The sequence below is a fragment of the Ahaetulla prasina genome, chromosome 5, assembly GCF_028640845.1.
Source record: "Ahaetulla prasina isolate Xishuangbanna chromosome 5, ASM2864084v1, whole genome shotgun sequence".
NCBI classification, from domain to species: domain Eukaryota; kingdom Metazoa; phylum Chordata; class Lepidosauria; order Squamata; family Colubridae; genus Ahaetulla; species Ahaetulla prasina.
This window is the reverse complement of record NC_080543.1, coordinates 37,308,657-37,335,837: the sequence shown is the minus strand read 5'-3', so window position 1 is coordinate 37,335,837 and position 27,181 is coordinate 37,308,657. Positions and strand designations below refer to the sequence as shown.

The following is a 27,181-nucleotide window of genomic DNA, read 5'->3' as shown; positions in this document are numbered from 1 at the left end:
AAACCTAAAGCAATTGAAGCTTGGAATTATAGAATTTAAACATTAAAATATGTTATTTGGCTCACAAAAAGTCATACATTTTAAACTTCACACTGTTCAGCACGTGTTTATTGGACCATAGACATGGTTCTTGATGCCATTATTATGACTGAGCTTGCTCAACACAGAAAGCAAAAATATGGTAATGTAGTTTGTGGCTCAGTGTGTGGTAAAAACCTAGCCAGTATAATTAATTTATGGTTCAGTATGTGATGTAAAGCTAGGCAATTGGGTTAATTTTTGAGGAAAAAAATGGCTCAATAAGCCACACATTAATATATCAGAGAAGATATATTTGTAGAAATATTAGTATCTGTTCCTGACACAGCTTACATGATGAACACCTTCTGTCTTAAACTTTTGTCTGATGTGTGTACAGCAACATAGAACAAAGTGCTTGCAATAAGGGCCACACAGAGCTGTTGTTATTGCTCTAATCCTAGAACTGTTCCCATCAAACGAAGTTCTCACACACAGGCTATCTTCTATCATTCCAAATATTATAATCCAAATATTATAATCAAATAAATAATCTGGGATTAGAAAATTTAGAACTCCGCCGACTCCGACAAGACCTGTGTTTAACACACAGAATCATCTATTGCAATGTCATTCCTGTTAAAGACTACTTCAGCTTCAATCACAATAATACAAGAGCAAACAATAGATTCAAACTTAATGTTAACCACTTCAATCTTGATTGCAGAAAATATGATTTTTGTAACAGAGTTGTTAATGCTTGGAACACACTGCCTGACTCTGTGGTTTCTTCTCAAACTCCCAAAAGCTTTAACCAAAAACTGTCTACCATTGACCTCACCCCATTCCTAAGAGGACTATAAGGGGTGTGCATAAGAGCACAAAAGTGCCTACCATTCCTGTCCTAATGTTTCCTTTCATTATATCAAATTAATACAATTATTACATACTTTTGCTCATATATATGCTTATATGATATTTTGTTGATTTATGTTGATGCTTGTGTATACTGTTGTGACAAAATAAAATAAATAAATAACAAAGTATTACATGAATCAGGATAAGCAAGTCTCATAATAATTTTGAGTCTTATAGCAGCAGCTTAATGTTTTATTTCCCTTTGCTTTTTAATACTGTACCGGCATTTCTTGTCTTCCTTTGCCTAGCACATTTCTGTTCAGAGCTTTCTCATGCTACACAAGAAGGAACATTTGTCATTGTTCAAGGCCCATTTGGCCTGTCAGGCTGATAAGTTTTCTCTCCTCTTTACAGACGGACAAGATTCACAGGGCAGGGACAGTACTATTGGAGTGCTGATATTTTTGAATGCAAATAAAGGGGAAATTCTTTTGCTTTACGATGACCTCTATGGCAGAGAAATGCTACTAGCATTTGAAATGCTTCTTCCAGAATGTCTTTGCTCATTGTGTGTGTGAGAGAGAGCAGGGAAATAATCCAAAATATTTCTTCTTTAACATTATGCATACGTTAGCATGATAAAAAGAGGTGGAGTGGTTAACAATTTATGGTAAAACTTTCTCTCTCTCCCCCTCTCTCTCACACGTCTCACAAGCACCTGCATGCCTCTTGTTGTATATGGGATTCTTAGGAGTTCTGTATACTAAGAAACTCATCCATGCAGTCATTTACAATTGCATGCATGACTACAAAATGTTGTGCAGAGAAGAAAACAGCTGGAGGACATTTTGTGGTTAGGGATGCCAACATTCGTCAAGAGAAAAATAAAGAGATTTGAATCAGCAAATCTTCCCTTAGCTGTAACTAGGCAAACATGAATTCACATGCACTCTTCACAGGCCTGATCCTTCCATCTGTTTCATACAGGCTCTGTATCTAGAATGTCAGAATGTCTCATGGTCTTCAGAGATGCTATCTGTGCAGCATCTTTCTATAAAACTAGGATTTGAAGATGGACAATCACCTGCAACATACTAGATATAAGGGGGTCATCCTGTTGGTAAGATTGACTGTTCTAATACAGTAACGATAAGGATTCTTTAGTACTTAAATTGTTATAGAATGCCTTCACATTATGTGAATACAGAACTGTTTATTACACTATTCACCTCTGTGACACACTTAGCTAACTGTTTCAAAAATAAGTGGTTCAGAAGTAGCATGAAAAATATTGGAAGTGCAATGTTTATAATTGTTTTCTTTTTGACAGAAGCTACATAGGGAAGTAATAACTGGAAAACACTAAAATGCAGCTGTCTTTTCACTCATTTCTTCAGTGAGGCATTTGTAAAGCAGGCAAGCTGGCAGAAGACAAGAGCAGTAGAACATTTATTCCCCTCATTTTCTTTCAGCAGACTACCACCCAATTAAAACAATCTCAGACTGTTATAATTTGCTGGAGCCTGGCTGCTGATTTCTTAGATTTTTGAAACCACACTTTGCTACAGCAAACTACTTTAGCTCCTTTGAAATCTCAGGCTAGACACAGGAATGAATGTGCCTTTAAATTATTGCAGAGAATGGAAGACAGAGAGAAATTGCTAAGGAACAAAACTATGTACAAAAGGACTCAATAAAGTATGATAGGAATGTGAATTTTAGGAAATAATGCTTACTTGGAATAAAAATAATCACCAGGTTACAGTCATCCAGTGAAACTGGCAATAAATTAAGAAATGAGAATATAAATCAATCCTACATATAATGCTTTCTGATTGATGATACCTACTGCCAAAAAGTGTGACGATATCTCTCCTCTTCCAGCTAAAATGACCTTAAAAAGAGAAGTATATCAATAACGCTTAATCAATTGGTCTCTGAACCTATGGTGTGGCGACCTGATCCAGCAGGTCTTTGCTGTAGTCTTAACAACTATTGCCCTTTTCTTCTACCTGAACAATATTTTAAAAATGTAATTTTTTTTCTTCACCTACTAAAATTGCTAATCTAATCAAACTGAGTGACTGGGGCCATTTTCAGTATTTTTTTTTAAAGTCAGGCAGCTATTTAACTGCTACAGTATCTGTTGTTGTCTGTCAATTCCTAAGGCCCATTCTCAGATACTTTTATATTGTGAAGTATGTCTTGATTTCATGAGCATGTATGATATCTTCTCATCGATTTATGTGCTCCTCAAGAGAAAATCTTGTATAACATAGATCTGTTCCATCACCTTTGACTTCTCACTTCCTTTTTATGGTATTATCTTAGTTTCTGAGCCTTGGGGTTATTGTTTAAAATCTAGTCATCTACAGTTCTTCACCTACAGCTGAATAAACTATAAATATCATTTACTTTCTTCCTTGAATAATGACATTTAAGAAGCCTTGCTGGCCTACATCTTGAGCCTTTTTAGACCAGTATTGTTTTATCACAGGCCAAACCAGTGGGAAGTTCAAAAGTATGTTGATAGTATGCTCCCACTCATATTCCCTGATAAAGAGTTTTGGGACCCAGTCTTCTATATCAGAAGCAGTATTTAGTCATCATAATTAGTAGTTGTTAGTATTTTCCTCCTTGAATTTGACTAATTTCCTTTTGAAGCCATCCAACCTGATGGGTAGTATATACTTTGCAGTTGCAAAATTCAAATGTTAATTATGTGTTAGGTGAAGAGGTATTCTTCTATAAATTAGTATCACTGGATGATTCTGTATTGTAATAATCTCATTGTGTGTGTGAGGGGGAGAGAGAGAAATAGAGGGAACCTTCTTTATCCATTTTCTGATACCAGGTGGGAACAAGCATGCAGATCTACCAGGTTTACTTATTGCTGAATTGTGAAGACTTTTTCACTTCTAACTGGTAGTGAAAGAGACTTCACAATTAAGCAATGGGTAAAACTAGTAGATCTGCACGCTTGTTCCAATTTGGCATAAGAAAATGGATAAACCAATAACTATATATCAGAACATAAAAACTAACATGCAAATACAAAATAAAACAAAGAAATGAAAAAAAGTACAGAAAGGATAAACATAGATGAAACTTCTAATTTCCTTTGCAGCAATCATAATTACAAAGTTATGACTTACTGTTTTGACTATAAAAATGCTCACCATTTTGTTAGACATTTTTTCCAGTTATCAAAAGTGCAAATCATATGTGCATTTTTTGTTTCATGCAAAAGTTTATGCAATACAGGATTTCTAATCGGCCATAAATGTAGAAATGTTTTTTTTCTCTAACCAAGAAAGTAAATTTAGTCATATCTGCAAGTTTCATCATCTTCACCAACCGTTCTTCTAACTGTTGGATTTTTCTACTTCTGAGCACACTGCCAATATTCTCATGGATATGTGAACATATAATCGGCAATAGTGCATACAGAGTAAATATGTTTGTCATGCATATTTGATGGTGCTTTATGTATGCAAAGCTTTGGGCATGTTTTAGTTTTATCATGTTAAAAACTGATTCCTGGATATGTAGGTACCTACCATGACCTACCATTCACCATGGTGCAGAGATTCCTTATCTTTGCCAACATAATCTGTCACACATTGACTGACATTGCTGTATATGTAAAGGAAGTTTTAGACATGTATGTGCAATTGTCCAAAGCTAGTAATGGAACTTTGCAATTGTCCAAAGCTCCACTGTCAAAATTTTGAGTGTAATTATCAGATGCTGTGATTATGCATTCCTTTTAAGTTTAAGTTATATTCATTGGATTGACTAAGCTGTGTTTCAGAGTTTTACAACAACCAGATGGAAATCAGTAACCAACTTCAGTATTATACAGAACAAATGCTGCTGCTAATACCATCTTTCCATAGTAGCTGTCACAATACAGCTTCAACTCCCTCCTCCTTTTGCAGAGAGCTCAGCATGTTTGTTACACATCTGCTTTCCTACGCAGCACACCCTGAGAGGCAGCATCAGTAACTGGTTGTGTGTACGTGGCATGGCTGCTTCTAGCAGAGTGTGGGTGTTCTAGGCAGCCGGGAGTGGGTGTGCTCGGAGAGCTGCCTTGGCAGCCAAAAGATGAGTGGGTGTGCTGCAGCTGCAGCGATCTGGACTCAGCAGCGCAGAGGTAGCATTGCACAGTCATTGCACATTCAGACACTGTGCACCTGAATGCAAGGCCAGTATTGCCAGAAAGAAGCCAGCCTGTGTTTCGGTCTATTCAGTTATTATCTAGAGAACTGAATCAAGAATTTCTCCCTTTGTATATTCCCTGAGCTTCAGTTAGTTTCTGTTGGCTATAAATGAGTGCCTTTTGACTCCCTCTGCAGAGAGGAGACTAGCTGGGTATTGTATCTGCCTCCACCCCTCTGAAAGCTTTACCCTTTCTATTTGATTTCTTTTCCATAGCCAGCTGGATTGAAATGCTATAGGAAATCCTGATTACTGGCAGATTTCTGACTGTGTTATGGCTTTTCAGGTAGAAAGTATATTTTGTCTAGGGTCAAGGTGCAGAAGGATTCAAAGCATTTACTAGATGGGAACAGAGAATAGAATATTCCTTCACAGACAGACAGACACAAACACACACACACACATACACTTTACATCATCAAACTGCATGCTCAGTTATACTGAAAATGAGTTCTAACACATTAGGCTGGGTTCAGCCCTGAAACCAGTCTTTATTTCTAGAACAAAGAAGTCCTTTCAAGTAGATAAAATATTCTATTCTCTCATTGAACATAGTCAATGTTGCTTCCTTAGCAATTCATTGTTGCTTTTAGGAAGATTTTTTAAAAAACTAACAGCTATAGTTTTATCGTATTATTCCTTTATGCACATCTTTGCTGGAATATATTTACATTTATCTCACTTAGGTACACTTCTATAAGTCAGAAAGCTCCGCTGGACTTAATTTTCAGTCACAACACATAGCCCACTTTTGCAAATGTGCCAGGCCGCCAGCAGAACTCGAACACTTATGTGAATATTCCCACTTAACCTTCTTCAAGCAGAAAAACAATGAAACGGTATTTATTTTATCTTATTTTCAAACGTAACGTTTGTTTTGGCAATAATTAAAAATGGCAGCTTATAGACAGAAAATATTTTGTCGCATAAGCTTTTGTAAATACTGCAACTTCAACAATGTATTATTATCCTTAGCTAGAGAAAACTACTCTTCATGAATGTAATTAAGTAGACTACTGGTCACAAACACTTGGACTATAAAAAAAGAATACAAAAGCCATCACAGATTTTTGTCTGAAGCTAGAGATTTATTTACACAACATTTACCCTGCCTAACATAATGGGGAAGAAAATTAAGTCTATATTTTTGGTCAGGTGTTTTAACAAACTTTATTTTAATTAAAAAACAGAGCAAATTGCTAATGGATAGGAACACACTGGTTTCTCAATTTGATAAAGTCCTCCTAAGTTCAAACGGGCCGGGATAGCTCAGGCTGGTAAAGAAGCCTGTTATTAGAACACAGAGCCTGCAATTACTGCAGGTTCAAGCCCGGCCCAAGGTTGACTCAGCCTTCCATCCTTTATAAGGTAGGTAAAATGAGGACCCAGATTGTTGGGGGGGCAATAAGTTGACTTTGTAAAAAAAAAATACAAATAGAATGAGACTATTGCCTTATACACTGTAAGCCGCCCTGAGTCTTCGGAGAAGGGCGGGATATAAATGTAAACAAAAAAAATATGTTTGATGCTGTATTTAGGATTTATTTAGTAAATTTATTATCCTTAATTATATTGTGTTCTGTCTTATCAATGCACACACTTTACTTCTATCATCTTCAACTGACCTTGCTCTGCCTTATGTAATACAGTACATTCTTTGATGCAGAAGCATCTTGTGAGATAAAAAAACAAAATAAAACCAAGGCTCTGAACACAGCCATTCATGTCTTTGTTATCTCCTGTTTAGATTATTGTAAATTACTCTACATGGGGCTGCCCCTGAAGATAATCAGAACCTTCAGCTGGCCAGAACACATACTCACAAGCTAGTACAGCATCTGTATTGTCATATTACTGCTGCAGGAGCTGCACTAGTTGACAGCATGTTTATGACTGCAGTTGAAGATGCTGGTTGCTACTTTTAAAGGCCTATATTGCTTGGGACCAGGGTATCTAAGAGATTCCCTTTATAAAATAGTTTCAGAACTATTGAACCAGATGGCCCAATAGTCTCTACTAAGAGTTTCCATCTATTAGGAGATATGGCAAGAGAAGATGAAAACATCAGGTGTTCTCAAGGGCAGATTTCTTCCTATGGAACAGCTTGCCCCCGTAGGTGACTATCAACCCCCATCCTTATGGCATTCTGGCAGCTAGTAAAACCCTCGCTTTTCTAGAATGCCTCTGGGAACTGACAATAAAGCCACAATTTATTCTTTGTGTGAGAATGAGCGCATGCATGCATGAACATTTATTATTTCGTGTTATAATTTATTATTGAAAAATTTAAATGTATTTTATTCTTAATATTTTAATAACTCAAACTGCCTAGAGTCCATAAGGATTAAGGCAGTAGCTAAATTGCATGAATAAATAAATAAATAAATAAATATTCCCAGGTTTAAAAAATATCCATCTAGTATAAGGAAGCTATTTACAAGACAATGTGGCATTATTTGAACATAAATATAGGTCTAGTCTAGTTCATTTGCAAATTATCCATATTACTTTTTGAGAATGTAAAAGGGAAAGAGAAACACACGTTAATATAAGTTACTAGAAAAAGGCATAAGATATGGATGCCATTAATAAATAAACTTTTCTATCACGTAAGGCATCATTTCAATGAAATATTTGTCCCTGTCCTGAGAGAGGACAATTAAATTCTAAAATTAGGGAAGAATCCCACAGTCAGTGAAAAAAAATGAAGCTGGAAGTAAATTGGATATTTCAGCAAGACAATGATCTGAAACATATCTTCAATTTAACCATGAAGTAATTTCATGAAGGAAATATGAAGTCTTGGAATAACATTCACAATCGCCAGACTTGGACTGTGTGAACATCTGTGTGGAGTTCTGAAACAAAGTTTATGTAAAGAGACATAAGAATATTTCCAAGCTAGAAGAGTTCTGCAAGGAAGAGTAGAGGAAAAAAACTTTTAAAGCAAAAATAGGCTGTCAGTTGTCTACAGGAATGCTCTGAAGATGGTTTTTTTTTCTGGCAAAGTAGTTATTACTAAGTCATGACTGAAATGATATCCAAACATATGCACCTGTCACATTGTTTAAACAAAGATACAATTTGGTACATCTCTGTGATATTGCCTATTAATCCTGAATTTCTCCAAAGCCACCAAAAAATATTCCAGTCAGGAGCATTTAGAGAAGAAATGATTTCCCATATATTTACCTAGTCTTCTTCAAATAAAAAAGATATTTTAAAAAATCCAGGATATTCTGGGTTAAAAAGAAGATAAAGTTGCCTCTAGATTCTGTTGAAACTGGATTAATTAATTTGTCTTTATTTATATGCTATGATTTCAACGTGCAGTTGCTGAAAAACCCCTTTGGCTTATTATTACCTAATAATCTCTTGATGAAGGAAACATCAAGAATGATTGTCTGAAAGATGGCCAATTCTCTCCACATGTCTGAGTGGAAGTCCTAATATGTTGACAGCATGGTATTTATTATATAGCAGCCTATTGAAAAGGCTGTAGAAAGGCCATATTTATCTGAGTTATTCTAAATTAATTTACTTGCGATGCTATCTAGTGTGATTTATCGTTGAATTTAAAACACCAGCTTCTACAGTGGGTTTATATGGGTTTAACTTCAAATGTTCCTAATGCAGGATGCGTTTATACTTTATGAAAAATGATAGGTACCAGCAGAGAGGGCAGGGGGGCTGAAAAGACATCAGCCAAAAAAATAATAATCTCCAATCTAAATTCCCTGGTGTAGAAACCGCAGATGAGACCAGGAATCTCACGCATCTCTTATTTATAGCTACTGCTTTTCCTGCAACGGTGCGTGTATAAAGGCTGCAGAAACCTTATTTCATAACACCGCCTTATTATAAGGCTGAGCGGAAACACTCATGGAAGAGCGCGGTAAAGATTTCACTGGGAGTTTTTGCTTCGGGTTTCGCCGGAGCCTCAGGGCCAGTCTGCTGCGCCATCTCAGACTTGCACATACTGTACAGTACATAAGATGGGCGAAGACTTCTCTTTGGCGGCGTCGGCTTTCCCTGACGATCGCAAGCTTCAGTATGACGCAGAGTTCCTCCTTTGTCACGCCAAGAGCCCGGCGTTCATTTCCAAGTCTGCGCAATTCCTGCGTCGCTAGAAGACACGGGAGCAGCCGAAAACGTCGCCTCGCCAGGTTGGAAACTTTCGGTGGACGATTTCAAGGTCTTCTAAAGGGCTGCGGCGATTCTCGAGGACCGCCGTAGCTCCTCCCTGGGTTTACCGCGGACTAAACTGGAAAAAAAAAAAAGGTGGGGAGGGGAGAACCTGCAGGTCTTTCTCCGGCTCTTCACGAAAGCAAGCCCACCTGCCCTCAAGTTGTAGCGCGCAGCATCAGTCCGGCAGCCGGCTACAGAGGGGACCGTTCTTCCACCTACGCCTTCGTCTACCCTCCTGCGGCGGAGAGCGAAAGCGAAAGCCGGGTGTGGCTCCGCCCCGCTTGCTGCGGCTGGAGGGAACCGTCGAAGCTTGACAGGCTGCGGGCTGGGCGGCTCCGGGTCCGCGCTCCGGATCTCCTCCTCCTCCCCCCGCTACTAGTCTTTCCCTTGGCCTGCGAGAGGATCGTCGCGGCAAGAAAACGGATTGCCCTCCCTTGCGCCAGCCTGGACATGTGGATGTTATGCGTGTGGTGGGTGCTGCTGGGCACTCTGGGCGCCGGTGAGTGTCGGTTCTCGCTTCTTTTGCTGCTCTCGCCCTCGGCGGCGCTGTCCCCGCTCCAATTGCTGAACCCCTCGCTTTCCTCTCTCGGCCTTTCGCCTCCTTCCGAGTCCAAAAGGGGGGGGGAAAAAAAGCTAGCAGCTACCCCGCGCCGTTTGCTCCGCGGGGGTTTTGGAGTTCCTTTCCCCGTTTCTGCTTGGCCGTGTCTTGAAGCCCTCCCCCCCCGGAGTGGGGGGGGGGAGAGCTGGGTTGGCTTTGGGGCTCCAAGGACGGTAGAGTACGGCGCTTTTGAAAATAAATAAATAAATAAATAAAAAATAGGAGCGGAAGGGAGAGAAGCTGCCTCCCCCCCCTACGCCTCCCCCGCTCCCCACCCCCACCCCATTCCCGGGGGCTGGTGAGACTTTGGCTTTCCGTCCTATCCACTGACTGCGCCATGAAGCTGAGGCTTTTGGGTTTGTTTGGCTGGAGTGTACCGCTGCCTTGCACCACACGTCCTCTCCCCTCCCCCACCCCAGTTCCCCCGAGCGAACCCAATTATTTCGACAGGCGTAGGGTGCTGAGCTCTGGGATTGGCTACCTCTTTTAACGCCTGATGCTTCCCATACGCTTCGCTTAAGGAGTCCTGCTGCTCCGAAGCTGCGGTGGCAGAAGTGACAGCAGGCTGGCGGGTGTTTGAGTGTGTGTGTGGTGTTGTTGTTTTTTTTGAGGGGGGTGAGCGATTGTTGAATGTGACTCCGACGTTCGCCCTGCTTCGGAATATGCCGAAGACCTTTCTGGGTGGTGCTTTCTCACCTTCTGGTTGGTTTGGTTTGCGAGACAGTTCTGGTTCCCCCCACCCATCCCCCCTTTCGGTTAACGGTTACTGTTGATGGCTGCTGCCCTTGGAAGAACCCAGCTGAAGAAATTGTGACTGTGTAGAAGCCACTTCTTCTTTTTGACCTTAAAACTTCGGAGCACGTGTGCATAGCAACTTCCCCACACTCTCCGATTTACATGTAGCAAAGGAAGAGTAACCTGAGGGGTGAAAGTAACCAGTATTTCGCTTCACCTGGGCCACTGCCGTATGTCGTTGTGGAAAAGAGAGCAGAAAGACTGACTAATCTAGTTCAGGCTTCCAGTATTGCATGTACGAAACAACATTTCCCAGCAACACAGGATGCGACTAATGTAATCCCCAAACCTTGTCATGGACAGATTTCGAGATTAAAATGAATCATACAGAGTGACAACATTGCGCTAGTATACTTTTAATCAGACTGTTAATGAAGAATTTTGTTGCAAGCAGATTGTTGAGTTGTACAGGGATTATGAAAGCTCAAGTTATGCATTTCACACAGCTGTAGAAATGGAGGTAATAAATGATCTTTGACACCTTCCAGCTTTTTGAGAATAACTAAAAGTGGTAAGCGTTCTGGGATAATTTTAACATTTACCTTTAAAGATTTATTGACAATTTGGCTTCATTTATTGGACAAATCAGCTTCAGATTCCCAAAGCAAACTTGAAAAATTGCATTTCTATCATTTGGAAAAACCAGTGAGCTTTTTTTCTTCTAATGAAAGGCTACCACCAGATTGTCACCATAGGAATTGATCTCTGGAGTTTGGTACTTCTGTCAGATATGTTGAACACAGCTAAGACTACAGTAGCTTGACATGGAACCAGTAAATCAGTAGGGTGGGGATCTCTACTAGATATATTCAAGCAGAGTCTATTGAGCTATTTCTCTGGGTTGCCTTAATTTGAGTTTCTGGTTTGAACAGGGGGTTGGACTTGCTGTTGAAATGGATATACTGGTAGTATATACCTTTTTCCACTGATTTATGACCACATTGAGCCCAAATTTCCATTGCTCAGCAAGGCAGGCATAAAGTGAGTTTTGCCCCATTTCATGACCTTTCTGGCATCAGTTGTTAAGTGAATTGCTGAGTTGTTAAGTTAGTAACATAGTTGTTAAGTGAATCTGGCGCCCCCATTGACTTTGCTTGTCAGAAGATAGCAAAAGATGATCACATGACCCTGGGACACTGCAACTGTCATAAATTCATGGCTGTTGCCAAGCATCTGAATTTTGATCACATGACCATGGGGGATGTAGCAACCATGGTCAGAAGGGTGAAAACAGTTGTAAATCACTTTTTTTAGTGCCGAATAGTCACTAAACAAATGGTTATAAGTCAAGGACTACCAAAACCAATTCTATAACTTTACAGTTTCCAAAGTCTCCAAACAAAACTAATTGTGATAATGGGACTATAGTCTAGTACAATTGGAGAGCCCCAGGTGCTGCATGATGCCTCCTCAGGTTCTTGTAGATATTAAGATAATTAGACAATTCATATAATTAATTTTTCCTCTAGCCTCGTATTATTTTGACTTCTTCTGGACTTGTTCTGCCTGTTTAATGTTCTTTCTGAATTTCAGGTTCAGCCAGGATCACATTTAATTAGTTATGCAACTGCATTACACTATTGGCTCATATATACCCAGAACTTTTGCATGGCCAAATATTACATCTCTCTCATTCTATTCCCATGCACTTGATTTTTTTAATACAAATTTAGGATATTGTACACTCTCCCTGTTGAACTGAGATTCATACTGCTATTTTGGGGCCTAATTTTCCAGCTTGTCAAACTTTTCTTGAGCTTTATTAGTATCCTTTAAGGCAGACATGTTAAACACGTGGCCTTGGACCAGATCTGGCCTGTGGTAGACCCAGAGTTGTCCCACAGGGCTGTGCCAGAGACAGCAAGGGACCAGCCTGTGCCGCCCTGGCCCTGGCCTACCCCACCCACGCCCACCAGTCGGCCTCAACAACCAGGTTATGCCCACCTTGACCCCTCAAGGGCAAACAAAATCCTGATTCTGCTATCCTGGTCCGCAGTGGTCGAGGTTGACACCCCTGTTTTAAGGTATTATCTGCAAATTTGCAAATCATGTTTTCTGGCCATTCATGTCATTTATACATATATTAAGCCAAGCCCTATGATATATAGAGCCTGCTGGCTGCAAGTCCTGATGTCATAAAGTAACATATTAAGTCATGTGACTGACTTAATTTATGATTCTCTTTGGTGGGGGTGATTAAGTGAATGCCACAGTTGTTAAGCAAACCAATTGTTTGTAATAGGGCAATTTTGCCAAAAAAACAGTAGTAAATGCCACTTTTCAGCAAAAATATAAAATGCAATCACATGATCATGGGACGCTGCAAACAACTGTAAGTGTGGGCCAAGTGCCTAAAATGTGGTCGTGTGACCTTGGGTGGGGCAGTCCTTGGAACTTCAGAACTGGGTAGTTAGTACTCCTGGGGAAGTCCATCATAATTTCAAACAGTCACTGAGCGACCAGTTGTAAGCTGAGGACTACCTATGTACCAGTGTTGGCGAACCTGTTCGGCACCAAGTGCGGAAACAGGAGAACATGCGCAGGAAACTGGAAGAGCAGCTACCCGATGCGCATGCTGGGAAGATGCATGCCAGAAACCGGAAGACCAGGTGGCTGGTGCGCATGCTCAAAACCAGAAGATCATCTTCCCGGCACGCACATGCACATCGGACAGCTGCTCTTCCAGTTTCCGGCGCTCTTGCATGTGTGAAGACCAGTTGGCTAGTGTGCTGGAACCCAGAAGAGCAACGGCTGACAGCTCGCGTACCTAGAGATATGGTTCTGTATATTATTTCCAGCACGCATGCCATAGGTTCGCCATCATGGCTCTATATCATACTTCACCCCAGCTTGACTTCATACAGGTAATCCTCAACTTAAAATTTAAACAGTTCATTTAGTGACTGTTCAAAGTTACAACAGCACTGGAAAAAGGTGACTTATGACAATTTTTCACAGTTACAGCTTTTGTAGCATCGCCATGGTTATGTGATCATAATGTAGATGTTTGGCAACTGGTTCATATTTATGATGTTTGCTGTGTCCCGGGGTCATGTGATCACTTTTTGTGACCTCCTGACAAGAAAAGTCAATGGGGAAACCATATTCACTTAACAATTGGGTTACTAACTAACAACTGCAGTGTTTCACTATGCAAGAAATGTTATAAAATGGGGCAAAATTCACAACAGATGTCCCACTTAACAACAGAAGTTTGAGGGTCAGTTGTGATTGTAAGTCAAGGACAACCTGTGAGGGTCAGTCAAATACCTACAGTTTGGCTCCACGTTAAACTTTTTGCTTTCTAATTTCAATAGTGCTGAATTTTATGATCTTTGTGGTGATTACCCTGGACTGATCCCTTAGTGGAAAGAGCAGAGTTTCAGAGGGAAGCCATTTGAAGCATCAGCTAATGTGTGGGGTGATTAACTCTAATTGCCAACAATGATACTGGGTAGCTTAGAAAGAAAGATGAAATGTGAATAGATGCAAATGCATTTTTGAAAAGGGATGTTGTTAAATCGTGTCTCTATTATTTGTCAGGGTAGGATATCAACTCGTGCCAGGGTGAATGTCCTTCAGTCCTTCCTTGTTAGATAAGGGGGACATTGGAGAGGTATTTTGGAGTGGCATATAGTGTGTCAATGAAAGTAAAGTAGCAGCAGTGTGAGGAATTGATTCTGTCAGCTAACAGATCTGAGTCAAATACTCTTTGCTTGATTTCAGCCATGCTTTCTCTACTGCTACCATAAGCAGAGGTTGAGGTGAGAGTCCTCGTTAGCCAAATCAGCGGTTATTTGCCTCTTCCAAGAACAGATGAATTTCTCAGCTAGGATAAACTGAGCTAAAAACATGCTTGTAGACTTATTTCAATAATTCTCATTCTGCCTTTACCGAGGCACAATTTAACTGCAGCTGGAGAAATGTATTAGTCATTATGGGGAAAGCATGAGACATGGTTCTCTTGTAGTTTAGCTGAATGGATTCCAATGTGGATGTATGTCCCGTTTTAGGTTTTAAACTCTCAGACACCATTGTTAGTGATAATAGCAATTTACTCAGGCTGGATAGATAAACAGTACTAAGTAAATGACCCTGTTTTGATTTATATCAAAACAGGGTCATTTGGAAAGAAAGCTTGCCTGAGCAGTTTCGTTTTTAACAGGAACAGAAAAATTGAAATCTAAGCTAAAGTTCCAACAGCCAAATCAGTTTATCAGCCAGTCCAAAGGTCACAGTTACAGGAACTTTTTATAAGAACGAGATATTGAAATAGGAGATCAGTCAGTTGTTTCAATAGAGAAACATGGGTCGGGAGTGTTCCTAAATCAGACTGGAGCCATCTATCTTTAATTAAGACAGTTATTCCTTTTTGTGGCAAGGGCATCTTCGCTTTGCTTGCCAAGTCCAAGGGAGTGGAGAACATGCCTCAGCATCCCACTGATCCAGCTTTTCAGATGTTCCCTGTGTTTAAACAGCCAAAGGTGATTCCTGGTTTGGTGTCTCCTGGGGCTGATATTCCACTTGTTCAGCTGGAGCAACTTTTTCATAGTCAGACTCTGATTCCAGGCCATAACAATGGATGCTGTAAATGCATAGCTGAATTATGAAGGAAATTTGGGATGTGAATTCTAAATCTTTACAGTGCAAGGACACGATTACAATTTAGTAGCTTGAAAAGTTAATTATTATATTGATGAGTTTTTGTGTCTGAATTGAGAAGTTGCTGATTTGATGATTCTTTGAAGTGAAGAACTGGTATAAAATTCCTAGAAAGTGAATTTATTTTCTAGTATGAGTGTGGCATTAACACTCTTGATCACATACCCATATTTACCTACCTTTTAAAACTGCATTGAATTAAAAAGATACTTTTCCTCTGATATTTTTGATAAAACCCAAGCATATTTAGGAGAAGGTTATTAAAAAAGTAGCCCTAAAGAGCAAGTTAATATAGTATGGAGGAAAATAATGGTAACCTATCTGTAATTGTGTAGTAGTGTGACCTGCAATGTGATGCAAAAATCATCAAAGTCAAATGCATAAAGGTATCCTGGTTAAAGTAAACAATATCCCAAGCAATGTGCTGTGCCATCTCTGTATTGAAATTGAGCCAACTTTCACTATGTTATTATTAGAAAAGGTATGTAAAACCCCGGGGTAATCAGCAGGAGATCAGTTGAGATACAGGTAGTCCTCAACTTATGACTGGTTGCTTAGTGGCCTTTTGAAGTTATGATGGATTCCCAAAATGTTACTTACAACCCAGATTTGAGGTTCCAAAAACTGACCACCCCACCCCCACCCCCTGCAGTCATATACTGCATTTTGGGCATTTGTTAAGTCACACATATTTATAGCTCTTTGCAGCATCCTGCAATCAAATCCAACAAAAACATTTGTTGGAAACCGGAATTTATTTTTGGTTTCTGGCAAAAAATGCTCCATAGGAAACTATGGGTTTGTTTAACAACACCTGCATTTGCTGAATAGCAGCTGTGTTTTCTTAATGAATGCTGCAGTGTGATGATCCTCTTAATAACCATCACTACTAACAATTACAATTGTTCAAATGCTACTTTGGTCATAGGTTGAGGACTACTTATAGATGTTCTGACGTATCTGTGGTTTGGAGAACCCTCTCTTATTAAATAAAACAAAACATATTGGTTTCTACCATTGCAATCTACTATTCACAACATGAGTTTCTGGATGTATACTTCTATCAAAAATAATTCATGCCCCAATCAAAAATATTTCTGTGGAGCTCAGAAAAAAAGGCCCTGATGTTCAATTTGCTGAAAAGGTCTACAAAATCATTGCCAAAGAAAATGCTCTATCAGCTAATAGAGTGTGTACAAATGGAGAAACATGGTGCCACTGTTACTCTTTCCAGGATTGTTTGTCTAACAAACTTGCCCTAGGCATTCAATACAATATTGAATTTTGCAGGCCACAAACATTTACAAACTGTCTCTCATCACTGTAAATATACAGAACAATATGGCAGAAGATTAACAAACAAGATTAACAAACAAGATTAACAAGCAGTTGTTAGGCTATATAATACAGACAAAAACTGAATTTCAATATTCTGCCAAATTGAGGGGTTTTTTAAGTTTATGACTTAAGATGTACATCCAGCTATTTAGTTTGGAACTAATGGTTTAAAACTTAATATTATGAGTGAGCTTAATCGTTATGACGCTTAGTCAACAAATGGATATCTAAAATCATTTTACCACAACATAAGAATCCCAGTGAAAGAAAGTATTAGGAAAAGGACGGATGAGAAAGATGATCTTGATATTTAATGAAGAATCTGCTTCTTACCTAAACACAGATCTATGAATACTAAGACAAAAAAAATCAAACCAGACAGCAAGAAAATGTAAAAAAGTATCATTCCAACTCAGCTCAAACAAACAAAAGATAGATATCTTTCGTTGAAATGCTTATTCCAGTCAATCCCTAAATTAATAGAAGCTGACATAACCTCTTTATGGTACAAGGTTAAACATGACGTCTCTGCAAATATGAATATATACTTCTTATTTATGTGCAGTTTGCAGATAAGAAAGAGTAAAATGGCAGGTGTAGAATATTGGACATTTTTTCACTTACTAAATTCCAACTCTTCATTGGCACAGTTAATTAATTGTGCCATTTGTGATTTCAAACAATATCTGTAGTGAATGAAGAATCCTTCTATTCTTGCTTTTAGGGTTTTTCGTCCATTCTTCCTTGGAGAACTTTCTAGTTCAGAAATGTTCTTCTATTTGATTATGCTATACGTTTGATATCTCTCTCCAGATTTTTCAATAGTGTTCAACTGTGAGAACTGTGAAGGGCATCCAAAAATCTTTTATCTCTCCTTCCTATTTCACAATTGATTCGGAGATGTGTTTCACATTTTTATCTTGTTGAAATAGTCAACCTTTTTTCAGTATCTTCCCTGCCTGCAGGACTTCTAGGATATATTGATACCTAGTTGAATGCATATCTTCCTTTTACTAGCACATTTCCTTGACACTAGATGTCACACAACCCCAAAGCATAATAGAACTTTTGTTGAGTCCTTGATGATTTCTGAGCTGGGCTGTATGCTTGCAGACTACCTAACTAGGTATCACCATTAGTGCTAATGAGGGTAGGGTTTGCTTCCTATCTATATACAGTAGCTTGGCCTGCCAGTGTTGATACGATTCTCTTTGATAGTTCTTTCAATTGGCAAGATGGCCTTTTCTTCAAACTTATTTGATTGTGGCCAAACATTTCAATTTGAATTTAATCAGATCAAATCATTTCAGACTTATTGAAGTTTTCTTTTGTATATTTTAAACAACTTCTGTAATGAGGTCAGAAAGGAAAGGAGGGAGGGAGGGGAAGAGAGATTGGGATTCTCTCATGCAGTTCATTGTGTATAGGCAGTGTTGTACTGTGGATCCATAGACATATATCACAATGCCATTCAGGGGTGAAATGCTACCGGATCGGACTGGATCGGGCGAGTAGGTAGCGGAGATTGGTTCTGGTTCGCCGATCTGGTAGCAATCGCTGGCTGGCCATGCCCCTGAACCAGTCCATGGCCCACAATTCAGCCTTCGCAAGCTGGACACCGGGAAGGCAGTTTGCCACCTGCTTGCTCTTAGGTCAGGGGCCGGGGCCCATTCCCTGAGGCCCCGGAGCCGCCGCCTGCCCCAACCGGGTCAGGGAATGCACCATTGCCCGACTCCGGCCTTTCCCTGGAGCAGCCGCCCGCTCTTCCTTCACCACGCAGCGTATACTTACTTTCTTCCAGCGGCTGGCTGCCAGGAAGGGCAAGCATCCAAAAGTTACTGGAGTCCCTCTACTTGAATATGCTGCCGCCATTGCTGCTTGTTCCATGCACTGGCTGCGCAAGCACACACCGTTTATTTCATTTATTTATCAGCAGTAGGTTGGGTGTGCGCTTGCGCAGCCAGCGCATAGAACAAGGCGGCATATTCAAGGAGAGCAACTCCAGTAACTTTTGGACGCTTGCCTTTCCTGGCAGCCAGCTGCTGAAGGAAAGTAAGTATATGCCGTGTGGCGAAGGAAGAGTGGGCGGCGGCTCTGGGACAAGGCTGGTGTTGGGGAATGGTGCATTCCCTGACCCAGTTGAGGAAGCGGCGAGCAGGGGGCGACTCTGGGGCCTCAGGGAATGGGGCGTCCCTGGGCCCCGACCCCTGACCAAAGGCGAAGGGCGAGCAGGCGGCGAGCAGGTGGTGAATGGGCGGCAGCTCCAGAGAAAGGCCGGAGTTGGGGAATGGTACATTTCCCAACCCCGTTGAAGCAGGTGGCGGCTCTGGGGCCTAGGTGAAGGGAGAACAGGTGGTGAGGGAAAGGGAAAAGGCAGAATAGAAATTAATTTTTTTTCCCTACTGGGTTCTGTGGGCGTGGCTTGGTGAGTGGGGTTGTGACTGAGTGGGCATGGCTGTGAGTGACATTGAGTTGGCCATGCCCACTCAGTCACAGGACACACCCACCCACCAAGTCACACCCACAGAATAGGTAGCAAAAAGTTTTAGATTTCACCCCTGATGCCATTACACTTTGGAGCAGGTTGTTGAAGTGATCTATGGATTCTGTTTTGTAGATCTAATTAGATTTCAGGTAGCTTTAGTAAAGATTTCTCCTGATCTTCCAGGTCTTGTCTTGATTTCAACAGTTCAGTATAGCTTCCATTTCTTAACCCTGTCACAGCTGAAATTGCTAGCCGGAAGTCTTTAGAAAATTATTTATACCCTCACCCTGTTTTGTAAGAGTGAATTATCTTCATTTTGTATTATGTAGGGATTGTGTCAGCTTCTATTCACTTAAGGATTCATTGAAGTGTAAAGTTTGACCAGGGGTGCCTAAACTTTTGCATCTAACTGTAAGCCTGACAGTCATGCTGTTGAACAGTCCCTGTTTTGACAAATCTAGCTGCCCCGAGGGCATTTTACTCAATCCATCTTTAGGCAGAATTATTCCTGCTCTCTTTTTCCTGGGCTCTTCCAGCCAAAGGATACTTCTTGTTTGAACTCTCAGTACTTTTCTTTTATGAAATATTCTCCCCCTTTTTCATGTAGAAGAATATGACATTAGCTTGTTAACAGATGTATATAACATCCATTGGATACCTATCCCACTTTATATCAATCTACTCAATTTGGAGCCTGAATAGAGTAATCAAATGCTTAATCTTATGTAGCCCCAAAGTTCAAATAAGCCTACTGTAAGCCTTCTTTAGGGGATGCTGTGGCTCAGTGGCTAAGACGCTGAGCTTGTTGATCAGAAGGTCGACAGTTCAGCAGTTTGAATCCCTGCACTGAGTAATGGAGTGATCTCCCAATAATTGTCCCAGCTTCTGCCAACCTAGTAGTTTGAAAGCACATAAAAATGCAAGTAGAAAAATAGGGACCACTTTGGTGGGAAGGTAACAGCACTCTGTGTGCCTTCAGTGTTTAGTCATGTCGGCCACATGACCATGGAGACATCTTCGGACAGCGCTGGCTCTTTGGCTTAGAAACAGAGATGAACACCACCCCTAGAGCTGGAAATGACTAGCATGCATGTGCAGCGGAACTTTTACCTTAAGCCTTCTTTAGTTAAAGCTAAAACTATTAAGTCTGGTGTCCGATACCAGGAAGAGTCCAGTCAGGGACTGCTTTAACAACTTTATTAAGCAACGTGATAACAACAAGAGAACTCTGACTAACTAGAAAAACCCTTGACAGCTCTTATATACCGGCTGCCAGAAGGGCTGCACCAATGACAGGGCTCCAAATTTCCCGCCTTTCTTGTGGCGCGTCTCAACCAATCAGCGGACGCCTGGCTGTTGCCAGGCTAGAGACGCATCGTAACTCTGAGGACTTTACACCCTTCCCCTCCTGGACCGCGCATGCGTAATCAGCCAAGTATGTAGGCCGCCGGCCCGCCCAGATCTTCTTAGTTCAGGGCGGTAGCTGCCGGAGGAGGAGGAGGAGGAGTGGCTGAGTCTTCTGCTGGGAACGACAACTCCACCCCTAAAGGAGGCCTGGCCCGTGCGGGAACTTCGAAACTTCAGGTACGTTTCTCGGCGAGATCGATCCGCGTCTTGAGGGTTGGAGTCCCTCCCTGGCCTGCAAGTCCGGAAGGCCGGGTTCCCAAACGGGCCGGGCGTGGTCGTGGTTTCCTTCCAGGGCTGGTGGCCTGGGAGGTGTAGCTGGGCGGCCAGCTCCGATGTTCCTGGGTAGTCCTGGTCATAGATGGGCCCCTCCGTGCTGGCTGTCCGCCGTCTGAGTTGATTTATATGGCGGCGCCACTCGTCCGTCGGCCAGCCGGACCCTGTAGGAATAGGGCCCGGTTATTTGTATAATGGTGCCTGGCACCCACTTGGGTGATGACCCAAAGTTCCGGATAAGACAGTCATGCTGTTGAACAGTCCCTGTTTTGACAAATCTAGCTGCCCCGAGGGCATTTTACTCAATCCATCTTTAGGCAGAATTATTCCTGCTCTCTTTTTCCTGGGCTCTTCCAGCCAAAGGATACTTCTTGTTTGAACTCTCAGTACTTTTCTTTTATGAAATATTCTCCCCCTTTTTCATGTAGAAGAATATGACATTAGCTTGTTAACAGATGTATATAACATCCATTGGATACCTATCCCACTTTATATCAATCTACTCAATTTGGAGCCTGAATAGAGTAATCAAATGCTTAATCTTATGTAGCCCCAAAGTTCAAATAAGCCTACTGTAAGCCTTCTTTAGGGGATGCTGTGGCTCAGTGGCTAAGACGCTGAGCTTGTTGATCAGAAGGTCGACAGTTCAGCAGTTTGAATCCCTGCACTGAGTAATGGAGTGAGCTCCCAATAATTGTCCCAGCTTCTGCCAACCTAGTAGTTTGAAAGCACATAAAAATGCAAGTAGAAAAATAGGGACCACTTTGGTGGGAAGGTAACAGCACTCTGTGTGCCTTCAGTGTTTAGTCATGTCGGCCACATGACCATGGAGACATCTTCGGACAGCGCTGGCTCTTTGGCTTAGAAACGGAGATGAACACCACCCCTAGAGCTGGAAACGACTAGCACGCATGTGCGGTGGAACTTTTACCTTAAGCCTTCTTTAGTTAAAGCTAAAACAACTTCTCAATATAGGTAGTCCTCAACTTACGACCACAATTGAGCCCAAAATTTCTGTTGCTGAGACATTTGTTAAACGGGTTTTGCCCCATTTTATGACCTTTCTTACCACAGTTGTTAAGTGAATTACTGCAGTTAAGTTGGAAACATGGTTGTTAAATGAATGTGGCTTCCCAATTGACTTTGCTTTGGCAAAAGGTGACCCTGGGATATTGAACCATCATAAACATGAGTCAGTTGCCAAGTGTTTGAATGTTGATCACGTGATCATGGGGATGTTTCAATGGTTGTAAGTATGCAAAATAGTCATAAGTCACATTTTTCAGTGCCGCTATGACTTTGAACAGTCAATAAACAAACTGTTGTTATAAGTCGAGGATTACCTGTAACTTCATGAACGCATCGCTGTTGCTTTCTTGACAACAATACTGAAGTGGACAGTCACTGTCTTCTTTCAAGCTACTCTCCTGATAGCATAGGATTTTTTAAAGCTTCAACAGCTGTATGTTGAAGTTGTTTTATATTCTTGATCTCAAACAAAATTATTTCTCTGTAAGACAATAGTAATCCATTATCTATATCATATTTTATTTCTTGACTTTATTTCCTTTCTATCTCTGTTTTTTAATATATATATATATATATATATTTATTTCATTTTCCAAAATTTCCATTTTGACTTTGATTTGGCTCTGCACTCAATTGACCTGCAGATTTTTCAGAATTATTTTTCATCCTTTCTTTTATCTCTTCATTCAAATCTCCTTTGAATTGTGTAGTCACATAAGATTTATGAATGCTGTTATTGTAATTATAATATATAATATAATTATAATAGTAACTATAGTGTTCTTTCCCAACTCTTCAAAAAAAATTTGGAATGTCTCAAGTGTAATAACTTTTTCTGTAACTTCTGTACATTTCACTACTTTTCTAATAACAGCCATTTAATCAAGTACAGAGGTAAGAGAGGGTCTCTCTCTCCCCCCCCCTTTTTGTCTTTCTGAAGTCCTTAAGTGTTTGATATCTTTTGGCACTTGTAATTCTATGATCACATGGTCTACCTCAAGTATCCTTTATCTCTTTACTTTGCAATTAATCATGTCTTTGGTAATTAATCATGTCTTTGGTAAAACTCTATAAACAATTTGCATTTCCATGAACCATTATTTGATTCAACTAATTTCAAAAACATCTTAACAAAAATCATAATGTTTCAAATTTAACTAGCCCCTTAGTCTATTTTAAACTTTCTTAAGATAAATTCTAACCCAAACTTTTTGCCTGGTAAAATTCTTTAGTTTATTATTTTACTCTTTTCTTTGATGTTTAATCTTTTCTTTAATCTTTAATCTGGAATAAAGTTTTCCCAATGTTCCAGAGATCTCTTTTAGCTGTAAAATAGCTATAATCCAAATATGCTTAAGAAAGTGAGAGTTTAGGGGACCTAGTTTCCTTACAGACTCCACTGCAGGTATCAATTTATTGACTTTTCTCTGACTCCCATCTCTCAGACTCTGAGTTCCAAGGAGAAGCTGTCTGAAGCATAAGTGGATGATCTCTTGTTCTTTCCTTGTGCGGAGAGGCTCTTTTGGCTTGGGCTTCTCACCCAGCCATTGGTCTCCACTGCAGTATTGTCACTCTCCTTCAGAAATGTCTTAGTCTGCCATGGCCTGACCTGTAAATAATTTATTTAAGCATATTTTTGACTGAAGGCCAGATTAAACATTTTATAAAATAAATAGCATAACATGCCCTGATTTGTTCTTAAATCATGTTTAATATATTTGTACAGAACACTCTTCTTTTTCTGTTACAGACACTTCATCAGGAATGGGTAAGAGGTACTTTGCATGTAACCAAAGGTCTAAGAACTGCACTTTTAAAATTTGATGGACTGAAATTTTTCTTTTCAATTTATAAAACAGATTGAGATTGCCATGTGCCTTACATTTTTTGCTTTAGGATTTTAAGAAAAATTACTTTAAAAACATTCAGATTTTGTAACATTGCTGTGCCCAATGGAAACCAGAAAAGCCTTATAGAGTGGAACCCCTTTTAACTTAGGCTCGATTATATGTGGATAGCTCCACCCCCACCCCCACCAATCACTCCACTTCTTAAGGAGCCAAGAAGTGCTGACTACCAGCTTTCTACTCTCAAGGAACTAATGATCTTCTGGACTCTGATTGAAAGCTGTTACTTTCAAGCCCTCTGAATAAGTCTTCACCTCCAAGGGAGTGATAGTCTACCCTTTAACTGGAGATTGTCAGTTTCTCACATTTGGGTATTATTGTCACAGTGAGGTACTGGTCATCTTCTGCCTGTTGCGTGGAACTAACATTTCCTTCCCATGGGGACAATGACTTATTCAGACATGCACACAACTGTACATATACATGCTACATTTTATCACTCTGGCCATCCAATTTGTATACGTACATCTAGATGATATTCCCCTTTGTTCTTATCCAAGAACCAAATTAGAATTAATCTTTATTCCTTTTCTGAAGCTCAAAAATGTTTTTCATGCAGTGAATCATTACTATCTCAGCCTGAAGGTTGGCTAATGGTTGTTAATTGCTCTATACCTGTCAGTGGGAAAAGATAGGAAAGAGAAGACAGCATAGGAAAGGGAGAAGAAAGGCAAAAGGGTGGGGGGGAATCATAGACTCATAGGACTGGAAGGGATGTTGGAGGGAGGGGTCCTTATTCCATTCCAGGCAAACAACAAATCTTTGTTTGAAAACCTCCAGCAGTGGAACACCCACAACTCTTGACAGGCAAGCTGTTTCATTGATTAATGGTTCTCACTGTCAAGAAATTCCTCCTTTAAAAAAAGCTTAAGAAGGAAGCTTAAGGAAGCTTCCCTTAAGAGAAAGGGAAGCTTCTTTAGTCAAACGGGAAGCAAATGTCTCCTATGGCTTGTAGTTGATGTGTTCAAAGACAGGATTAGACGAAAGAGAAGAAAACTATCCTCTCTGTTTGCTTTCATCTTCCCTTCTTTTTAAAACTCTTAAATTGCAATTCATTTTCTATTTGACAATTTCGCCTTCTAATTGGTTCCTTCACCAAAGTGGGGGTGGTGGATCTTTGAGCTCTCAGAAACTATGCTGAGGTAAAGCAAAGATTCAAGCTTTGAGAATGGCCTCTTCTAGCAAAAGACTTCTTGGCTCATCTTCGGCTGAGATAAAATGCATGTACTCCTGCGTTAGCCACATTTCCTTCTTAGAACACAAACATTAATGTTTTTATTTCTCTCTCTTTTAGGTTCAGCCCAGCTGTCCTTTGCGAGTGTCCCATTTCTTGAAGTGAGCAACTGTAATGGACAGAAAATCATCCTCCCTTGTGTGGTAACTAATCTGAAAGAGAATAGCAGTATGGCAATGTTTGTGTCATGGCAATTTGAAGGAAATCAATTTTTCATTTATGATGGAGTTTCTGATAACATTACCAAAAACAGTAGTTTTCATACTGCAACTTTTCTGAACCGCTCGATGGTACCCTACGGCATTGTTTCACTTTCTATATCGACAAAGCAGGCTCGTCTAGGAAATTATACTTGTGAAGTAACAGAAGGAAACAGAGAAGGAAAAACAAGATTTGAACTGAGAGAGAGTTCAGGTAAGTTACTTGTTCAGATTTTCTGTGGAATCCATTGAAACTTTGGTTTTTAAAATCTATCCGTGAACTGTTCAGATATTGGAGAAGATAATATGATCATCAGAAGAATACAGATGTTAGGCTTGGCTTAATATAGCTAGTCCTAATTTGGGTTTATCAATCGTAATCTCCCTTTCCCTGAAGCCTGTTTGTATCAAATAATATGAGCAGCATATTTGGTTTGCCAAACTTAAGCTGTCCCAAATCCCTTTGTACTGTAAAGAACCATGAAATCTTTCACTGAACAATGGCGACTGTGAAGGCATTTCATTTCATGCCACGAGGGCTTGAAAATAGAGTTAAAATCTAATTGTTAGCTAAGACTATCCCATGCCATTTTTCAATAAGATTAAAAAAAACATTTCCCCCCACAAATCAATAGGATTATTTCTTTATTTACTTAAGAAGAAAACTTTCTGGTAAATGTTGAAGTAAATCTTTTATATGGGGGAAATGGTGTGGGTAAATGCCATGCTGTTATTCTCAGCCATATAATTTTGCAGCCATAATTCAGAAGTGCAAAGAAAAGCCAATTAAAATGCCCAGCAAATATAAACTCTTCTCTGTAGAAAACTCTGATAAAAAATATTCAACCAGCATTAGGGAGCTGAAGATCAAACCAGGGATAAAATCCAGCAGGTTCTGACAGGTTCTGGAGAACCGGTAGCGGAAATTTTGAGCAGTTCAGAGAACTGGTAGCAGAAATTTTCAGTAGTTCGGAGAACCGGCAAATACCACCTCTGACTGGCCCCAGAGTGGGATGGGAATGGAGATTTTGCAATATCCAGGAGTGGGGAGGAATGGGGATTTTGTAGTATCACAGAATCGGTAGTAAACAAAAATTGGATTTCACCACTGGATCAAACCCATCATAGACACAAAACTCTCCAGATATTGTTTTCAATTACTCTAAGCCTAAAGGTGAAATGATTGAGGAAGATGGAGACACATAATTGAAAGAATGAATGAGGTTCAGTTCTTTCAGGATAAAGGTAAGATGAAATTATACTAGGAGGTATTGTAATGGACATTCAGAACGAATGTGTACCTTAAGACTGAAAGGAGAAGAACTGAATTGAATGAAATAAATTTTAGGTTTGAAACTGAACACTATTTTCAATGTATTTCCCAAGCAAATCAATATTTTTGAGAGTAGTAAAGTCAGATGTTTTAAAAATAAGTATTACTATATGTAGAAAATATGTAGAGATGTGTATTTTTCTTAAAAGATTTGAATATATTGAATGGGTAGAGAAGGATCAGAATGAAAGAAAATGGTAACTAATGATACTTAATTATGTGATCAAATGCAGTTCTGCACAATGGTGTAATTATCATTGGAATAGTTATGAAAATGGATAGGCTAACTTTTGAGAGAACCAGTCCACCAATTATGATTAATAATCATAAGAAATAAAAGCTCTTTGTTCATAAATTTGTTTCTTTATATAATCATCCATTTGCTCCATTTAGTCTTTCTATCTTTTAGCTAACTTTTGACTCTGTCATTATATGATTTTAGCATAATGTTGGAATATTATCTAATTTACATGTGATACAATCTGTGTTAAGGAACATCTTAAATGATTCTTAATGTTAGAATCTAATCCTAACTCTATATAAGACCAGAAATGAATGACCTACAGTTGGATGTTTCTTAAAACCATTTCTAATATTTTTGAGTGCACTTGTGATGTATCTGTGTGCATGTCCAA

General features: G+C 39.9%; 1 protein-coding gene across 5 annotated transcripts in view; it reads left to right on the top strand.

Moving 5' to 3' along the window:
• The first annotated feature begins 6,203 nt into the window (after positions 1-6,203).
• The window catches only part of CD47 (CD47 molecule), an 89,294-nt gene continuing 68,316 nt past the window's right edge, over positions 6,204-27,181 (top strand). For 2 of the 5 annotated variants that reach the window (XM_058184628.1, XM_058184624.1), the window contains exons 1-2: positions 6,204-9,784; positions 25,074-25,427. In XM_058184628.1, coding sequence (XP_058040611.1) covers positions 9,736-9,784; positions 25,074-25,427 — 403 coding nt within the window. In that variant the 5' untranslated portion in view covers positions 6,204-9,735. The remainder of the gene's footprint in view (positions 9,785-25,073; positions 25,428-27,181) is intronic. The other 3 variants (XM_058184625.1, XM_058184626.1, XM_058184627.1) reach the window with 3 other exon arrangements.